Raw genomic sequence first — 15,923 nt, forward strand, 5'->3', positions numbered from 1 at the left:
TGACAATACTGAAATGTTCAGGAGGAATACTAGGCAACATGGACATATATTAAGTCTTAATTTTAACTAGAGTTGTTCACTGTACACTAATACAGATTAACAAATTATAGTAAATGCAGAATTTTATAAAACATTATAAGTAATCAATATTTCGTCGAAACGTGTAATTTTTTTATCATAAGAAATAAATGTTATAAATAGAAAAACGTGATGTATTTTAAAAAAAATACTACAATTAATTTCAGGTTATCGTAAAGGAGATCATTATAGAACCATATTTAAAGTAATGTCATTTATATTTGTTAAATTGAAGAAGATAATTTAATAGTTATTAATTAAAAAATCATGTCCTTTTCTATCTAATGCTTATGATGTCAAGATATTACTTTTATTAAGTATTATATTATCTGTTTTACTGTGACGTGATGATAGATACGACATTAGTAATCATTCAAAATATATTAATATATTTTATTCATAAAAATCCTTCCCACGAAGTGCTTAGAGATGAGTAATGATAAATTAGTTTAGGTTGTAGTGTTAATATTAATTATTAACATGGCTTACACGGAGAAAGTGTCTCTCAACGGTACCGCGCTCTCTTTTTTACTATACGAATGCATGAATTCTGTTAATAGTCAGGTATGTGTGATAAATATAATTTTAAATAAATATTTCATTCTGAAGTGTGACAATATATTGCAACTTTAATTGTTTTAGGAGGGCTTTCTGATTGGAGACGTAACTTCCCAAATCACCAACCATATATCTGACTCCCAAAATGACAACGCTAGATTGGACACTCAAATTGTGATTAGGACCGTTCTGCCTCTACCTTCAGTGTCGCTGTTTTATTTACCTACCGGTTCAATTAAAGAGGACGTACTATCGGATCTAATATCGAGTGCCGCAGCCGAAATTGTTGGTTGGTATAAATATAGAAGAAATAGTAGCATTAAACCAACGTTCAGAGACAAGTTAATATCAAGAGGCTTACAGAAGTATTTCGAGAAATATCACGGCAAGAAAACTTTTGTTTCATGCAATCTTTCAAGTAAATCTTCTTCTGCATGCTCCACACATACAGTTATATACAGATTTGGAAAAATAAATTGCTTCGATATGTACGAATATGTTGAGGATGTGACCGCAAACTTGGGTGAAAAGTTATCAGGTTACAAAAAATCAAAAAGAGTTTCACCTCATTGCATATTTAACAAAATTGTTAAGGAGAGTAATGTAGACGTCAATAACACAAGGGAAGCTATATTGTCCATTCAGGAAGCGGTCGATGTGGCATTGATTAGGGAAGCCAAGGTAGCAGCTAGGAATGAATGCAAAGTCAAAGAACTTGAGGCGGAAATTAAGCAGATGAGTGCCATACTAGCTGAGAAACATGAAGCCGATTTGAATTCGGCCTATAACAAAGTACTGGAAAAGAAATATATCAATAGAGATGTTGAAATGGCGCAGGCCTGTATTGACGCGATTAGAACACCTGCCAGTGTGGATATCCTCAGCATTCCAAATGTTATGATTATATCCAACATAACCGAATCAACCGTCGAAACCCCGATGCTGCACACCACTGATGTTAACGGGAGAGGCCAAAGTCCGAGTGTAGATTGCTCAAATCTCGTACTACCTTCCACATCGGGACAATCACCTTCATTGAACTACGCCGCAGCAGTCAAGAAACCCTCAGACGGAGGATCCTGCAGCGTAAGTAGAGATTAATTTTATTATAAATAATTGCCTTAAATGGAATTAAACCTATTGAGTATCGTTACAATGTTTCACTGCAGTTGTATTCGACATTGTATGAGCTAATATTTCTTCATTTTACAGAAAACGAAAAATCTCAATGAAGATCTCATCACCTTTGATGTAGAGGACAAGAGCCTGAGGACACAAAAACAGGTCATTGTCAATGACAACATCAGTTTAGGCGGAAGCTCGCCCGAGTATTGAATGTGCCTTATCCAAATGTTAATTTTAAGTTACCATTAACATCCTAACATTATTTTTTTGTTTCTGTTGGATTCTTTAACATTTTGTTAGTTGTTTGTATTCAGTTACACTAATTTTAAGTTAATCTCAAAGTTAAAGGCATGTAAATATTATCACTAGATCTACCGAACTAGGAACTTTCAAATCCGATCATATTCCCTGTGAAAATATTATAAGTGCTAGTTGGATAATGTGTAACACTCGATAAAGGTACTTCAAAGATTGATTAGCATAGGTAATATTACTTAATTGTAAACAAGAGGTTATAGCTATGAACAGTTGACGTTCTTTCTATTGAAATTAAATTATTTTGACATATTTCCTATTTGTTCTCTACAAGCCGTCTCCGGTGACAGACTGTGGGTGGGCGTTTCAACGCTACCATATCTTTAACCTTTGTAAATACATACAATAAGACGTATATGACACGGTCGGTTAATCCCTAGAAGGGTATTTTTATAATAAACATCATCACATTTATACAGCTGTTATTTATTTACCCAAGACTTAATAAAACGGCACAAAACTTGATAGACTTATATTTAATTATCAACACTACAATGGAATGGCACATCACAAGTTTGTATTTGAACGAACAAAATATTATAAAATAACATTCCTCAAACCAAAATGTAATGGAAAATCATTTAACAGAACAATATAGAATTCTGCAAACAATAAAAGTAATTAATGTCTGTAACAATGACATTACGATTTCCTTTAAATCACAATAAATATTTATGAATAGAACATCACTTAATATAAAATATTATGGCCAAAGTTAAGTTAAAAATTTTCTAAAAATAAAACTTCAAAAATTATATCAAATAATATAAAAAATACTCAAATCATAACTGACTAGACGACTACAGCATGTTCTGATTATATTTATGACTACAAAATTCATTCAAACATACAGAGTGGAATTCATTAATTTATTATATATATATACATATTATACATATATATATATATATATATATATATATATATATATATATATTATCAGTAAAGATATAAAATGTTTTTTAATTTTATATGGCATGTTTTTATTTGTAATACTTCAAACACACTGTATATGAGAATTATTAATAAATTAGATTGGTGAATGTTAAGTACAAGTACACTGTTTTTATTAATAATATTGAACTTGGAATGTTAGAACTTGCTCTATAGCAGGGTTTCCCAAAGTGGGTGCTACAAGTCTAAAGGGGAGCGGGGAGAGAACCAGAAAAATGGAGGCGTTGTGTAGAGTTCACTTATATAGGATAAGTTATACTAGTTTTTCAGCAGGTGATATAATTTATTCTCAAAGTGGGTAGAGACTAAATACGTTTTGAAACCTCTGCTGTATAGTGTAAACATGTTTTAACTTCCATATGACAGTCGAGTGTCCTGTATGTGATCAGTGACAGGATCACAGGAGGTGGTGATGATCGTCCCCGGCCAGGTCAATGACCGCGTGAGCCAGCGCCCGCGCCTGTTGCACCGCCGTGGCCGGAGGAACCAGACCCACGTGCACACACACCAGCTCCTTCACACACACACACGACTCCTCCGGGAACGACAGTTCAACCAGCTGCCTATAATATTGATATAACATGCAACTGGCAATACTTAAAACGAAAAGACAATTACTATGAAGGTTATAAAAGCTAGACCTCATTGGTGAGTGACCACTGACAGTACAAGTGCTGCCGCCTGGTGTCAGAAATTTAAACCAGTCGTCTATAGTATTGATTAGACTACTATTTATTTGTTTTTTATTGCGAATTAAAAGACAAAGCTGCAAATAAAATTGGTGACTCCACTCGATGATTCAGGTTTAAATTTTACTATCAAGAAGAACACATCGAGAGATACATTTAATGCTCAGTTTGTTTCCGAGCACTGTTTAGATGTTATGGCATGTCTAAGGCGGCCCATACATCTACAATATTTTTGTTGTCCAATAATATTGAACGCCTTTGAATCCAAACGTTTAATATTTAGCAATAAGATTGGCGAACCATTCACGAGCCTGAACCGACCACAACCGCTCGAGACCGGGGACAGTGACCTGAAAAACATTGTGCAACACAAACCCTAGTCCCTGCACAGTAGAAAAAACACATAGGTATTATTAAATTCAAGCTCGCTCATAGTTCTGTTCAATCGTTGCTTGATTTCTCAATATTATCCCTACACTGATAATATTGTATGTATGGGCCGCCTTACGAAGATCTACCTATAGAAGGCGGCGCAGATGTCTCCGGGTGGGGGTAGCGCGCGGACGGCGGCGGGGTGCGGCGGGGCGGAGGGGCGCACGCTCGACCCTCGCCGCTCGAACCATCTCACGGCACATACATGTAGCGCTCCGCGCCGCCACACGCACGCCCCGTAACCCTCGCGGACGGCGCTCGTCGCCCGGGACACGATTTCCCGGACCTGACAGTGACATAACACCAGGAAAGGTGCTTGATACATGTTTAATGATAATAATGGTAATAGGTAGATGTAGAGTGTAATTGAAGTGAAGCTTCTGACGCGACTTCCAACAAGGTAGCGCTAAGCGATCAAAGCTCCTGGGGGGGGGGGGAATAGAAAGAGACGGAGCGAGAGTAGGGGTGGGTCAATCATGTCAAAGAAACAATATGAGCTCACTAAAAATTGATTTCTACCCCTTCCTATTTTCATTTTCACTTTTTCTATGTGTGTACGAGTGTCTAGGGAGTAGTGTTATCGTGATTACCGTGTCGGGTGTCAGCATGTCTACACAGTCCGCCATGTCCGGCGCCAGGAACCTGCCGGTGCCGCGGTCGATGTAAATGAAGTGGATCAGCCCCGGGAACTCCTCCACGTACTTGTGAAGAGTTAGGGACCCGCCGTCCGGGACAGTGCGGGCAGTTAAGAAAATTGTCATGAGATGATCACGTGTTCGACTTGTGACAATAGATGGCGCTGATCATTAGACATGAAATAACATAGTTACATGGACTGTGACGGTAGATGGCGCTGAGAGGTAGATGTTTAATACATTGTATACATGCATTGATTGTAGATTATTCAGTGAGACAAATGAGAACCGTAACTGAAACACAGTATTATACAAACTGATTACGCATACTGATACCCATTTCCGACCGACCGTAAGAAGTAAAATTATATTTTGTATTGTAGCGTATTGGCACTGGAGATTTGTGGTTACTAGTTAAAAGCATTAAATGTCCCGCGTGGCGATCAAAACTACAATGCTGTAAATCTTTTAGCAAGCAAACTTTTCAATATATATCAAAAGGATATGATTCGAGAGTGAAGTATCTCATCGCCTTCACTTTCAGGAAGTCTATGTATGGCGTGAGGAGGTTCCTCAACTCCTTCAAAGGCTGTTTCATCTTCAAGCTGGGTATGTCTGGTTTGAGCTGTTCTATGACAGCTTCCAAAGCTGTTTGCATCGCCGTAGCTGTCGTTTCAGGGGTTAGAGGTGTGGTTGTGTTGCATGACTTTCTCAGTTCCAACATCCTGCTTGTGAGACGAGCGCATAGATTGGAATTTGATTTGTTCTTACGGAGAGCATCAGTTGTCTGAAAATCATAAATAGTATTTTTATAATGCACAAACTAAACTAGTGTTACTCATTACTGTTACCTTAGCCCTGAGGGATCTGGTTATTCAACATAGAGCTATAAGTAGCTATTAATAGATAAATATATGTCTTTGTCTTTATGACAATAAGTTTATTTTCAAAGTAAAGTAGGTTTAAGTAAAAAAGTTTAAACACAGCCTTATTAGGCACATGAATCCCATTACTTAACTATTTAAAGACTTTTTTCATACTACAGAGCACTATTTATATATATATATATATATATATATATATATATATAAATACTTCTAATGATGATATTATTTCATTAACCTGTAAGTTAATTAAAATTATTGAATCCAACATTTCTGTGATACTAAAAATATAATAAATGTATTTTATCCTAACTTCTCCATACTACTGTACTTGAGGTTATAAATTTGCTTTGTGATCGATAAAAACGCCCTAACCTTCTTCAAAGCTTGTTCCAACGAGTCCAGTGTGTTGGGAAGCATCTCTAGATTTCTTTGTAATAGCAGCCTCCGTAGATTTGATAAGATTTGACTTGACATTTGCACTGACACACCGACATCTCTGAAAATATAGAAAGTACTTATGAGTGTGCGATTGCAATGTGTGAAAAAATTCTTTAATATATCTTTAGTTAATTACTGAACATAACAGAACCAAATTAAAGAAATACATACAGATTTATTAGAAAAATAAACAAAAAATAATTAAAATTAATTTAAGAAGTATCATCAATACAATTTTAAGTGGAGTCTTACAATAAACTTATTCTGTATCCTAGCTTTACTCTTTGTTTGATAATTTACGGCAGGTTGTTCATTAAATAAATGATTATTGTAAAACCTTTTTGGTCATAACGTTTGTGGATGCCACAACAGTTTGACGTGGACGACAGATGGCGCTGGCAATCGGTTTAACATGACTGTTATATTAAGTGCACTTAATTAATTTCTCTAAACACAATAAGCTGTATTTTTAACTCTAGTCAAATTTATATAAAACTTCAGCCACATAAATGTGTTCTTCTTATTTCTACTTCTTTTTGCCAATATACCCCTTGTATTTCTATATCCTATTTTTATTCTCAACTGCCTTATTTCCATTATATACAACCTCGTGTATATTAAAGACCTGTACAAGTCTACATCCCATCACTATCAGTATCATATCTCTATAAGACATCCTCATTACCTCATCTCCATGTCAATGAGGACCACAAACACAATCCTGGTGTCCAGGGGTGCCAGATGCATCGAGTGAGGGATGCAAGCCCTACCAGCCGAAGATATCAAGTGTACTATAGCACTGTTTTCAGTTGACAGCCCTGAAAAATATAACATACACTTTACGAACCAGCTAATCGTATAATGAACGTGTTGGACACAGTATATGTTATAAATGCAATGATATTTATAACATGAACATTGATAAGCCGACTATATAATAAATAACTGACACTTGACATAGAAAACAAATCATAAGACAGAAAATCAGAAGACAGACAGACAGAAAAGACATTGCATGACAACGAAATGCGACAGACGAGGCGACACAGGAGATGTCTGTATGGATTGGGTGAGGAATAACATGTATATGAATGGCGCGAAGGAAGTACACAACCTAAATAAATGGGATAAGTGCAGAAAGATGATGATCCTATGAACAAACAAATAACGCATAAAATATTTTTATACTAAATGCATTTTCGTCAGAAACATGTTTTAAATCTTACTGAATATTGTAACAGTGACATGTTTATTTTGATAATATACATGATACATGTATTTCTTGCGTAAACAATCGCTACTTTGTAATTTTTCCCCCATCTTGCATCCTTGTCACCCAGACGACCTTGAACTATATTACTTAAATTTAAACAGGAAGTTCTGTTACCAGATACCAGTGGGAATGGCAGAACTTCCTTCAATTATTTTTACTACTGAAGTAAGATGATATTATTTTTGTATGATTTTTTTTTTGTTTTACTTTGATTAGACTACTATAATAAATCATAATTAAATTCTATTACCTGTTTTAAACGTACTAACTTTACGTATGAGGGAATTCTTACGTGTAAAAAAAAATGTACATTTATTTGAAACTCTTTGCACTAAAATCTACTGATGATAGGAAATCAATCTTACAAAAAAATATATGATTAATCGGAATAGCATATGGGCTCTAAGTTATCCTTAAACACACTGTCACCATAGAGCAAATCCTTACAGTTATATATTGCATGAGATCCCGCGATACAGACGATAGATGGCGCTAGTTGGTTGCAAAACATTTTTTTCAAATATAAAAAAAATAACAAATATATTTACATGGCAGGTGAATATCATCACAAAGGGTAGTTTTTTCCTCTTCCTGTTGTTCACTCCAGTACTCCTGGGCTGCAATGCACTGAATGCTCAGCAGGATCAAATCAGGCGGCAAAAGATCTTCACAACCGCGACTGTTTGATGGAAATTAACAAACATCTAATAACCTGATTAACATAATCAAACATTCTAAATTTAAATATTATATTTTTTTTAAATTAAAAACAGATGAAAAGCAAATCGCAATTTAAGGCAATCTCTAACAGATTAACTAAAAAAATGAATAGAGATTTTTTTTAACATAAACATGACATTCTTATAAGTAACGAAACGATATCACACACAACTACTGAGATAACAATTCAATAAAAGTGTTATTACGTACCTTGAGTAAAGAGCCAACATTTTGTCGCCCACATATAATAACAGGTGGTAATGTGGATGCGACCATTTTATTTCTTTGGAGATGGTCTTCAAGGCACTCAATGCCGCTGCCGTGGCCCCACTTTCACCGATGACACCACTAGCTCCCGGGATTGAATCACCCTTGCCGCGAGACTCCAACAACACAGATAGCCATTCTCGATACACTTGCGAGTGTAGGCTAGAAATTACCGCTTAAGTTTGGCAAATTGATTACTTTTAATTCGTCCAAACGCATACAAGAATATTAGTTCAAATTATGAATGTGCGACCTTCCTTAAAAACTTGGTCCAACCTTGAATTAATGAAAAAGGTTAAATGAAAACTCTTTCAAGGTTTCACATTATATGCAATTATATAAAAAAAAGTAATCAATCTATTATTACATGTTATAATTTTAAATCAAAGCGAAGTGTGATATTCTAGAATTTTTCATTACATCAATTTGAATTTTAAATGACACATTTATTTTTTTCAAAGCAAAAAGGCTAAGGCATAAATTATGTAAATGGCAGCATACTTATGATATTTGTTTATAGATCTGTTAATTATAATGTAACTTGTTTCTATGTGTAAAAAATTTAATTAATACTGCTTTGTGTTCTGCTGGTGTCGCATAATTTACAAAAAACATATAGTATGTTCCCAATGTAACAGAAACTAGTTTCTCTAGATGTTTAATATTAATCATTTAAATTATGTGTGATCTTACAGATTCATATTCTGTCCGCATATATGCTGCACAAGAGTTTTGCAGTCCATCAGCTCTCGCTGGGCATCGTCTACTCTGTCTTCACAAATGATCATTAACACATGGTCCAGCAACTAAAATATAAATATAAAAAAAAATTACAATAATATATATATTTTTATGTACTGATAGTGTACTTGTACTATTAAAAGATAATCCCCTTATTTACTGTGAAATTTCAATATCTAAGACAAAATATTAATAATATTGAGAGGGTTTGATCAAACTCTTTATACTGACCTCGTCAAAAACGATAGTGGTGTTATCTTTACATTGCATGGAAGTGTATGTATTACTGAACTGCGCCGCCATCACCCGCTGGGAGGTGATGATTGGAGACAGGAGTTGGGATATGTGGTGATTATCAGTGATGTTTACATCTTTTTCCTAAGATAAATAACAGACAAATGGTGCAAATTAATACTGCATTCTTATTTCAGAAATATATGTTAATTCTCTTAGCACTTTATTAACAGATCCGAAATATTATCGGAATTGAATATATACGATCATATTTAATTAAACTAACTGACCTGACCATTAAACGATTTCATACGTTCCAAAAAATCGTCATCCCACTTAGAAAATATCAAGTCGTTAACAGTATCAAAAAGTAATATAGCCTTCATTTTAATTTTAATTAATGTTTCCTCTCCAGTCTCCACTGAAATGTTTATGTTTATTAGTTATTGGTATTAATCTAATTTGACATTTGAATTTTGAACTACCTGGCCTAACGTCAGGTCGTCTGTCACTAGAGCGCACAGGCTATGCTCACTGCTTCATGATTATTAAGTGAAGATCAACCTTGGAAGTTTAGACTCTCCTGGGTTTCAACCAAAAAAAAATTCTGAAAAACTGGTTTCAATCAGTTATCCAGTCTGGTCAGATCGCCTGAGATCAAAAGCAATTAATAAGAGATTGCCTACACCGAAGTAGTGTGATTTTGGAATATTACGATTCCCTTACCATTCATTGATCTTATTATTTTCCGACCTGATTCAAGCAAGTCGTATATAAGAATTTTAAACTTTACTTGTACAAGTTTTTATAGATTATTGTACATAACGACCTGTGTAAAAACTATCCTAGTGTATATGGGAACAATCCCAAAAGAAAAGTTACATCTTTCAAGTATTTCTCATTTACATACTGGGGCTTTATAGTGATGACTGTATATTAATGTATTTTTATGCCATCACAGGTAATTCTATGCAATCATAATATGATTTTGCGTTGACCTTTGGTCTGTAGTAATTCAATTTTGGACTTAACAGATTACGTTCTTGGAATTGATCTTTCAATCTATTTCACAATGTTTACGAATATACAGCTTATTTCTCATCCATAACCTTAGAAAACAAAGATCAAGAACCACCAAGAAAGTAAAAGGATGGCATAAGTTCAATACCAAAATGAGATTTTTTTGTAAAATCGTATTTATGGCTATGTTAACCACTCAAAAAGTTATAATTTAAATAGCTTTATGTCTCAAGCTGTTTCATATGCACATTTTGATTACATTATTTAAAAGTCAACTCTGTTTTATTAAAAATGTAGGGTTTGATACATTAATTTGTGAATCTTTTAACTTTAAGAAGTAATTTCTTGTAAGTTGTAACTCAGGACATAAAATGTCAAGCTGGTGGACAATTTTATTTTGTTTATTTTAAAAAGAAAAAAATTTTTCTTAAGTAATTTGCAATCTACATTCTGCTTTCTGTAGGTCGTATCAATTCAAAGTGTCATTTAAATTTTTCTATATTTTTTTAACGAACGCTCGTCTGCTCAACACTAGTGTCTAGTTGCTATTTCTTACGATAAAGAGGTTAAAATATTCAATTCTTTGACGAGAAATAAAAGTTTTCTCGTCAAAGAATTTAGTGTTTTTAACCGAACAAAAACAAACGAGAAAATGAGCCGCAATTATAATAACCTGGTATGTTATTCAGATTTCAGATTATTTGATTATGTTTATTTACTTTAATAACCTTCTAATTAACAATTAAAATACGTGAGTGTATAATCAATATAATTTTATTCCAGAAAAAAATAAAGTCTCTGTGCTACTTAACATTAGGTGGGTCTCTTTCGTACCAATTCATTTATTTTAAGAAAGATTTCAATGGATATTATGATAATGTATTGAAACCTTTGAGCCAACGTCTTGACCCTGAGTTGGCTCATAAAATTGGAGTATCTGCTATCAAATATGGTTTATTTCCTACAGAAAATTTTGAAGACCCCAAAATATTGGTATGTTTCTTGTATAAATCTTATTAGACATTAAAATTAAAATTATTTGATAACTTGGTAGTTTAAAGTAGTTGTAGTTTAATTATTTTATTGCTGTTTATCAATATCTATCCACAACAACAATGTTTTTGTTAATGTTTTTTTTCCAATATAATTGTATGTGAATATTTAAAAATGTTAATACAACAATTAAATCTAAATAATTTTGATCCCCAGAAAACTAAATTATTAAAGTATGAATTGAGCAACCCAATAGGAATAGCAGCAGGATTCGACAAACACGGTGATGCAGTGACAGGTCTGAGAAACATTGGTTTCTCTATTATTGAAATAGGTTCAGTAACACCTGAACCACAACCCGGAAATCCAAAACCCAGAGTGTTTAGACTACCAGAGGACTCTGCTGTTATAAACAGATACGGATTCAACAGTGAGGGCCGCGATGAAGTGTATAAAAAAATAGAAAATATTGACAAATCTGTCATCGAGGGCGGCATACTCGGTATTAATTTAGGTAAAAACAAAAATTCCGACGATGCCGTCCAAGACTACAGTTTAGGAATACAGAAGTTCCATGATGTAGCTGATTACTTTGTTATTAATGTTAGCAGGTAAAACTTATCTTTCCGAGCGAATCTATAATCATGTTCTTGAGCCTAATGTAACTCTTACTTACAGCCCAAACACACCAGGATTAAGATCATTACAGAATAAAGAAGAATTAGCAAAACTTTTATCAGGAATCAATAAGACATTAAACGATCTGTCAGGGAAAAGGCCACCTCTGCTATTGAAACTCGCCCCAGATCTATCCTTAGAGGAAATGAAAGATGTTGTTTCGGTTATATCAAAAAAAGACACCAGAGTTGATGGTCTAATCATTTCAAATACTACTATTGACAGATCCTCACTTATAAACCAGGAGCATTCAAATGAAGCTGGTGGCCTTAGCGGGAAACCATTGACAAATAAATCAACAGAAATGATAAAGACTATATATAAGTTGACAAAAGGTATAACGAAACTGTTTGTATATGAAAAATATTTTTATCTAGATTATTAGACATTAAATAAACTATATATATATATAACCTATATATAGGTTATATATTAAGGATTAAAGAAAATTCACCCATCATTATGGACAGTTCTTTATTTAATCTCAAACAAGTATATTTGTCAAAATGCATAAAAAGCGAGCATAACCAAGGAACAGATTAAAAAACTCTTCATTACAATACCTCCAGCTGTTAAAGGAGTAATTATAGATTTATTTAATGAAATATGTTTTTGTAGGTAACATACCAATAATAGGAGTAGGGGGTGTTTTCACCGGACAGGATGCCTATGAGAAAATACTAGCAGGTGCTAGTGTAGTCCAAATATACACAGCTTTAATTTATCACGGACCTCAAGTTGTTACTAAAATCAAATCTGAATTAGCCGAACTCCTCATTAGAGACGGCTATACCAATGTCAGTATGGCCGTCGGAAAAGGTGTCAAATAGTACAGTATTGTTGAATGTGAAAAAAATATATTGTTAAAAGTTATTTTGTAACTATTTTCCAATAAATATATTTATACAACACAGTATGATTTAAGTGTGTATTAATTGCTTAATTTTTCGCCTTCATCTGAAACAATGCATATAGAAGTTATAGTCAACAAGAAAAAGGTTTTCGTAACAAATTATTTAATTACCTAGAACTTTGCAATTCGGCATTTGTGATTTAAGGTATTGTTTACATTCTTCCAAATCGCTCACGCCTGACAAATTAAAAAGGACCAATGTTTTTAAGTTTGTCAATAGTTTAATTTCTTTGACACCCACGTCGGTGACATTATAACATTTGGACACCTGGACAAACTCCAATGTATCCTTTCCATATTCTAATCCTTTCATTGCTCTGTCATCAATATATTTGTTGTCATGGAGGATTATTCTTTGTAACATTGTACAACCACCTAAAATACGACATATCGAGCAACTTTTAATAAAGACAATACCAACATCATAGGGATTAGTGATATACATACTTAAATGAGCAAATCCATAGTGTGATATAGATGACTCCGAACCATCAATCGTGACCACTTTAGGAACGGATTGACTTTCTGGAGGCAATAAATTATAATCGGCCAGTTGCTTTCCATTTGACCAAGTCACTTTACCTCCGTTACGTAAAACCCATTCAGCACAAGCTCGATCTGGACCTAATGTTTTTATACGCTCTTGATCTGGTTTATTAAACATCATATTAACATACTCCCAAAAATACCTAACGGGGAATGATCTCTGTTTATATATATTTTGCGATAAATGGGTAAACATCTGAAATGGAAATTCATAAAGGATGAAAAAATTTATATTTTCAATTTTCTTAGCTCTATTGTTGACATACCTGGCGTTGGATTTGCAACATTTTGTGTAATATTGAATTTAACTAAAGTCTATAAAAAGGTAAACATGGTAAATATATCAATGTCAAAGTACACTATAAATATGGATGAAATGAGAAAGTATTGATAAAATTTTAAGTTAGTATAATATGTTCTATTTTCTTATTAGTTCTGAAAAAAATTATTATGTATATAATTATTTATTTGGGTTCAAGAAAAGCTGTAATTTAAAACTTTTATTAAGGGAGCTTTTACTAAGGATCTAATGAAATGAAGTTTTCAATTGTCATGTATTCCGAAGAAAACAGGATATATATATTCAATTTGATTTTAACAAAATGAAACATTAAATAATCTTGGTATTTATTGAATATTAATTTAATAAAGGTATATTTTAAAAAATTTCTAAATGTTCATTTTACTCTATGTTTGACTTTGGCATATATTATTCTGTTTAATGATGTAAAATTAGCAGTTCTGACTTCTAACTGCTATTATTTATCTAATGTTTAGTATTGACTAAAAGTAGATTACATTCAACAATTAACAATTTTAATACGATTTTGTTTATACTGCAATAATAATAACCATTTTGTAGCTACCACAACGTTAGGGATGTCTGAATCGTATGGTAAATGTTCTGGAAGAAATTAATTATATGTATTCTGAGCTGTTTAATATTAATCTTGCTCATTTTTGTTGCAGAATATTTATTTAAGTTTCTTATAATAGGAAGTGCTGGTACTGGAAAATCGAGTCTTTTAAATAACTTTCTAGGGAATAAATGTAAGTACGATTATGATTGCGTAGGATTAAAAATTGCTAACACGCAAAATTTCTGTTTTTCAACTAGTAATGATTAAATTAAAGTTGTTGTTAGACATATTTACTTATATTGTTTAATTTTATTGATGAGGGGTTTAAATCACAGTAATTCACCAGTTGCTGTTGTAGTTTTTAATGTTTGAATTCGGTTTTGTATAGAGTTCTACAAACGGAAAATTTTTAATCACACTTGTAGCAAGCACCATAATTAGTACTTATTCTTATTTTCATATATAATATATATTTAATACAGACTATAATCTTTTTATAGAAATAGCTTTAAACCTATTAAATTAGAAATGCACAAATATTTCAGTCAAAGAAGACAGATGCCATACTATAGGGGTAGAATTTGGGTCGAAAATAATAAATATTGGAGGCAAATCTACTAAACTGCAAATTTGGGACACAGCTGGCCAAGAGAGGTTTCGTTCAGTGACTCGTTCATATTATAGAGGAGCTGCGGGTGCCCTTTTAGTATATGATGTTACATCTCGAGACTCATTCAATGCTCTAAGTAATTGGTTGCGAGATGCTCGCACACTCGCCAGCCCTAACATTGTCATACTACTTGTTGGTAACAAAAAAGATCTGGAAGGCTCTAGAGAAGTCACCTTTACTGAAGCTAGTCAATTTGCACAGGAAAATGGTGAGAATATTTTGTTGAATTATTTTTAAATACACTTACGAATCATATATTGTTTGTCACAACTAATATAAATTTTCAGTAAGTAGACAGTAAGTAGAAATTTAGTCTTAAAGACAAAATATATATAAAGTTTAATGCAGGCAAACTATTTCAATACATAACCCAAGTATTACTTGTTTAAGAATTAATGTTCCTTGAAACGAGCGCCAGGACCGGAGAAAATGTTGAGGAGGCATTCTTAAAGTGCTCCAAAACAATACTTGCTAAGATCGAAACCGGGGAATTGGATCCTGAGAGGATAGGTTCGGGGATACAGTATGGGACGGGCACATCAAAGAAATTGGCGGCACCAAAAAAACCTGTGAAGCCTCCATCAGATTGCGCCTGTAACGTTTAATAGTTTGCCCGGAAAGGCTTCAAGCAACATATGACATATGTAGTTTTGTAAATTGTGATTCTAGAAATAAATTACCTAAGATCTGGAATCTGTTGCAGATTCGTTTTGTGAATGTCTGGTTGTTGAAAAATTGCTGTAATTGTATCTCCAGTGCTCTCCTAATATATTTTTATATTCTAGCTTGAGTTTAGCATAGTTTAGATGTAAGCACAATAATTTGTATCATTAGATGCACTTTATATAAAAGCGATTATTTGCGAACCGGTCTTTTTTTACAACCAAGTATTCCTAT

The 15,923-nt window shown here is 33.3% G+C and overlaps 5 protein-coding genes across 5 annotated transcripts; 3 read left to right on the forward strand and 2 right to left on the reverse strand.

The window, feature by feature from the left end:
* Positions 1-411: 411 nt before the first annotated feature.
* LOC116769563 (BRISC complex subunit FAM175B-like) lies at positions 412-2,490 on the forward strand. Its single transcript, XM_032660696.2, has 3 exons — positions 412-642; positions 721-1,722; positions 1,849-2,490. Exons 1-3 carry the CDS (start codon positions 559-561, stop codon positions 1,969-1,971), a joined length of 1,209 nt encoding a protein of 402 aa, XP_032516587.2. The 5' UTR covers positions 412-558; the 3' UTR covers positions 1,972-2,490.
* A 516-nt stretch (positions 2,491-3,006) lies between these two features.
* On the reverse strand, positions 3,007-9,850 carry LOC116769525 (BLOC-3 complex member HPS1). Its single transcript, XM_032660645.2, has 12 exons — positions 9,832-9,850; positions 9,637-9,767; positions 9,344-9,490; positions 9,065-9,177; positions 8,315-8,533; positions 7,933-8,063; positions 6,797-6,929; positions 6,046-6,169; positions 5,293-5,573; positions 4,742-4,886; positions 4,238-4,437; positions 3,007-3,593 (listed from the first exon to the last, which is right to left on the reverse strand). Exons 2-12 carry the CDS (start codon positions 9,730-9,732, stop codon positions 3,428-3,430), a joined length of 1,755 nt encoding a protein of 584 aa, XP_032516536.1. The 5' UTR covers positions 9,733-9,767; positions 9,832-9,850; the 3' UTR covers positions 3,007-3,427.
* Positions 9,851-10,729: 879 nt separating this feature from the next.
* Positions 10,730-12,956, forward strand: LOC116769590 (dihydroorotate dehydrogenase (quinone), mitochondrial). The gene is made up of 5 exons (XM_032660735.2): positions 10,730-11,042; positions 11,150-11,359; positions 11,576-11,970; positions 12,038-12,372; positions 12,656-12,956. The coding sequence occupies exons 1-5, from the start codon at positions 11,019-11,021 to the stop codon at positions 12,865-12,867; spliced, it is 1,176 nt and encodes a 391-aa protein (XP_032516626.2). The 5' UTR covers positions 10,730-11,018; the 3' UTR covers positions 12,868-12,956.
* Positions 12,495-13,922, reverse strand: LOC116769592 (ATP synthase subunit s, mitochondrial). Its single transcript, XM_032660737.2, has 4 exons — positions 13,763-13,922; positions 13,398-13,692; positions 13,062-13,325; positions 12,495-12,994 (listed from the first exon to the last, which is right to left on the reverse strand). Exons 1-4 carry the CDS (start codon positions 13,781-13,783, stop codon positions 12,969-12,971), a joined length of 606 nt encoding a protein of 201 aa, XP_032516628.2. The 5' UTR covers positions 13,784-13,922; the 3' UTR covers positions 12,495-12,968.
* A 291-nt stretch (positions 13,923-14,213) lies between these two features.
* LOC116769591 (ras-related protein Rab-4B) lies at positions 14,214-15,892 on the forward strand. Its single transcript, XM_032660736.2, has 4 exons — positions 14,214-14,391; positions 14,466-14,546; positions 14,902-15,234; positions 15,417-15,892. The coding sequence occupies exons 1-4, from the start codon at positions 14,376-14,378 to the stop codon at positions 15,629-15,631; spliced, it is 645 nt and encodes a 214-aa protein (XP_032516627.1). The 5' UTR covers positions 14,214-14,375; the 3' UTR covers positions 15,632-15,892.
* Positions 15,893-15,923: the final 31 nt, after the last annotated feature.

Source organism: Danaus plexippus, chromosome 14, assembly GCF_018135715.1.
Source record: "Danaus plexippus chromosome 14, MEX_DaPlex, whole genome shotgun sequence".
NCBI lineage: Eukaryota > Metazoa > Arthropoda > Insecta > Lepidoptera > Nymphalidae > Danaus > Danaus plexippus.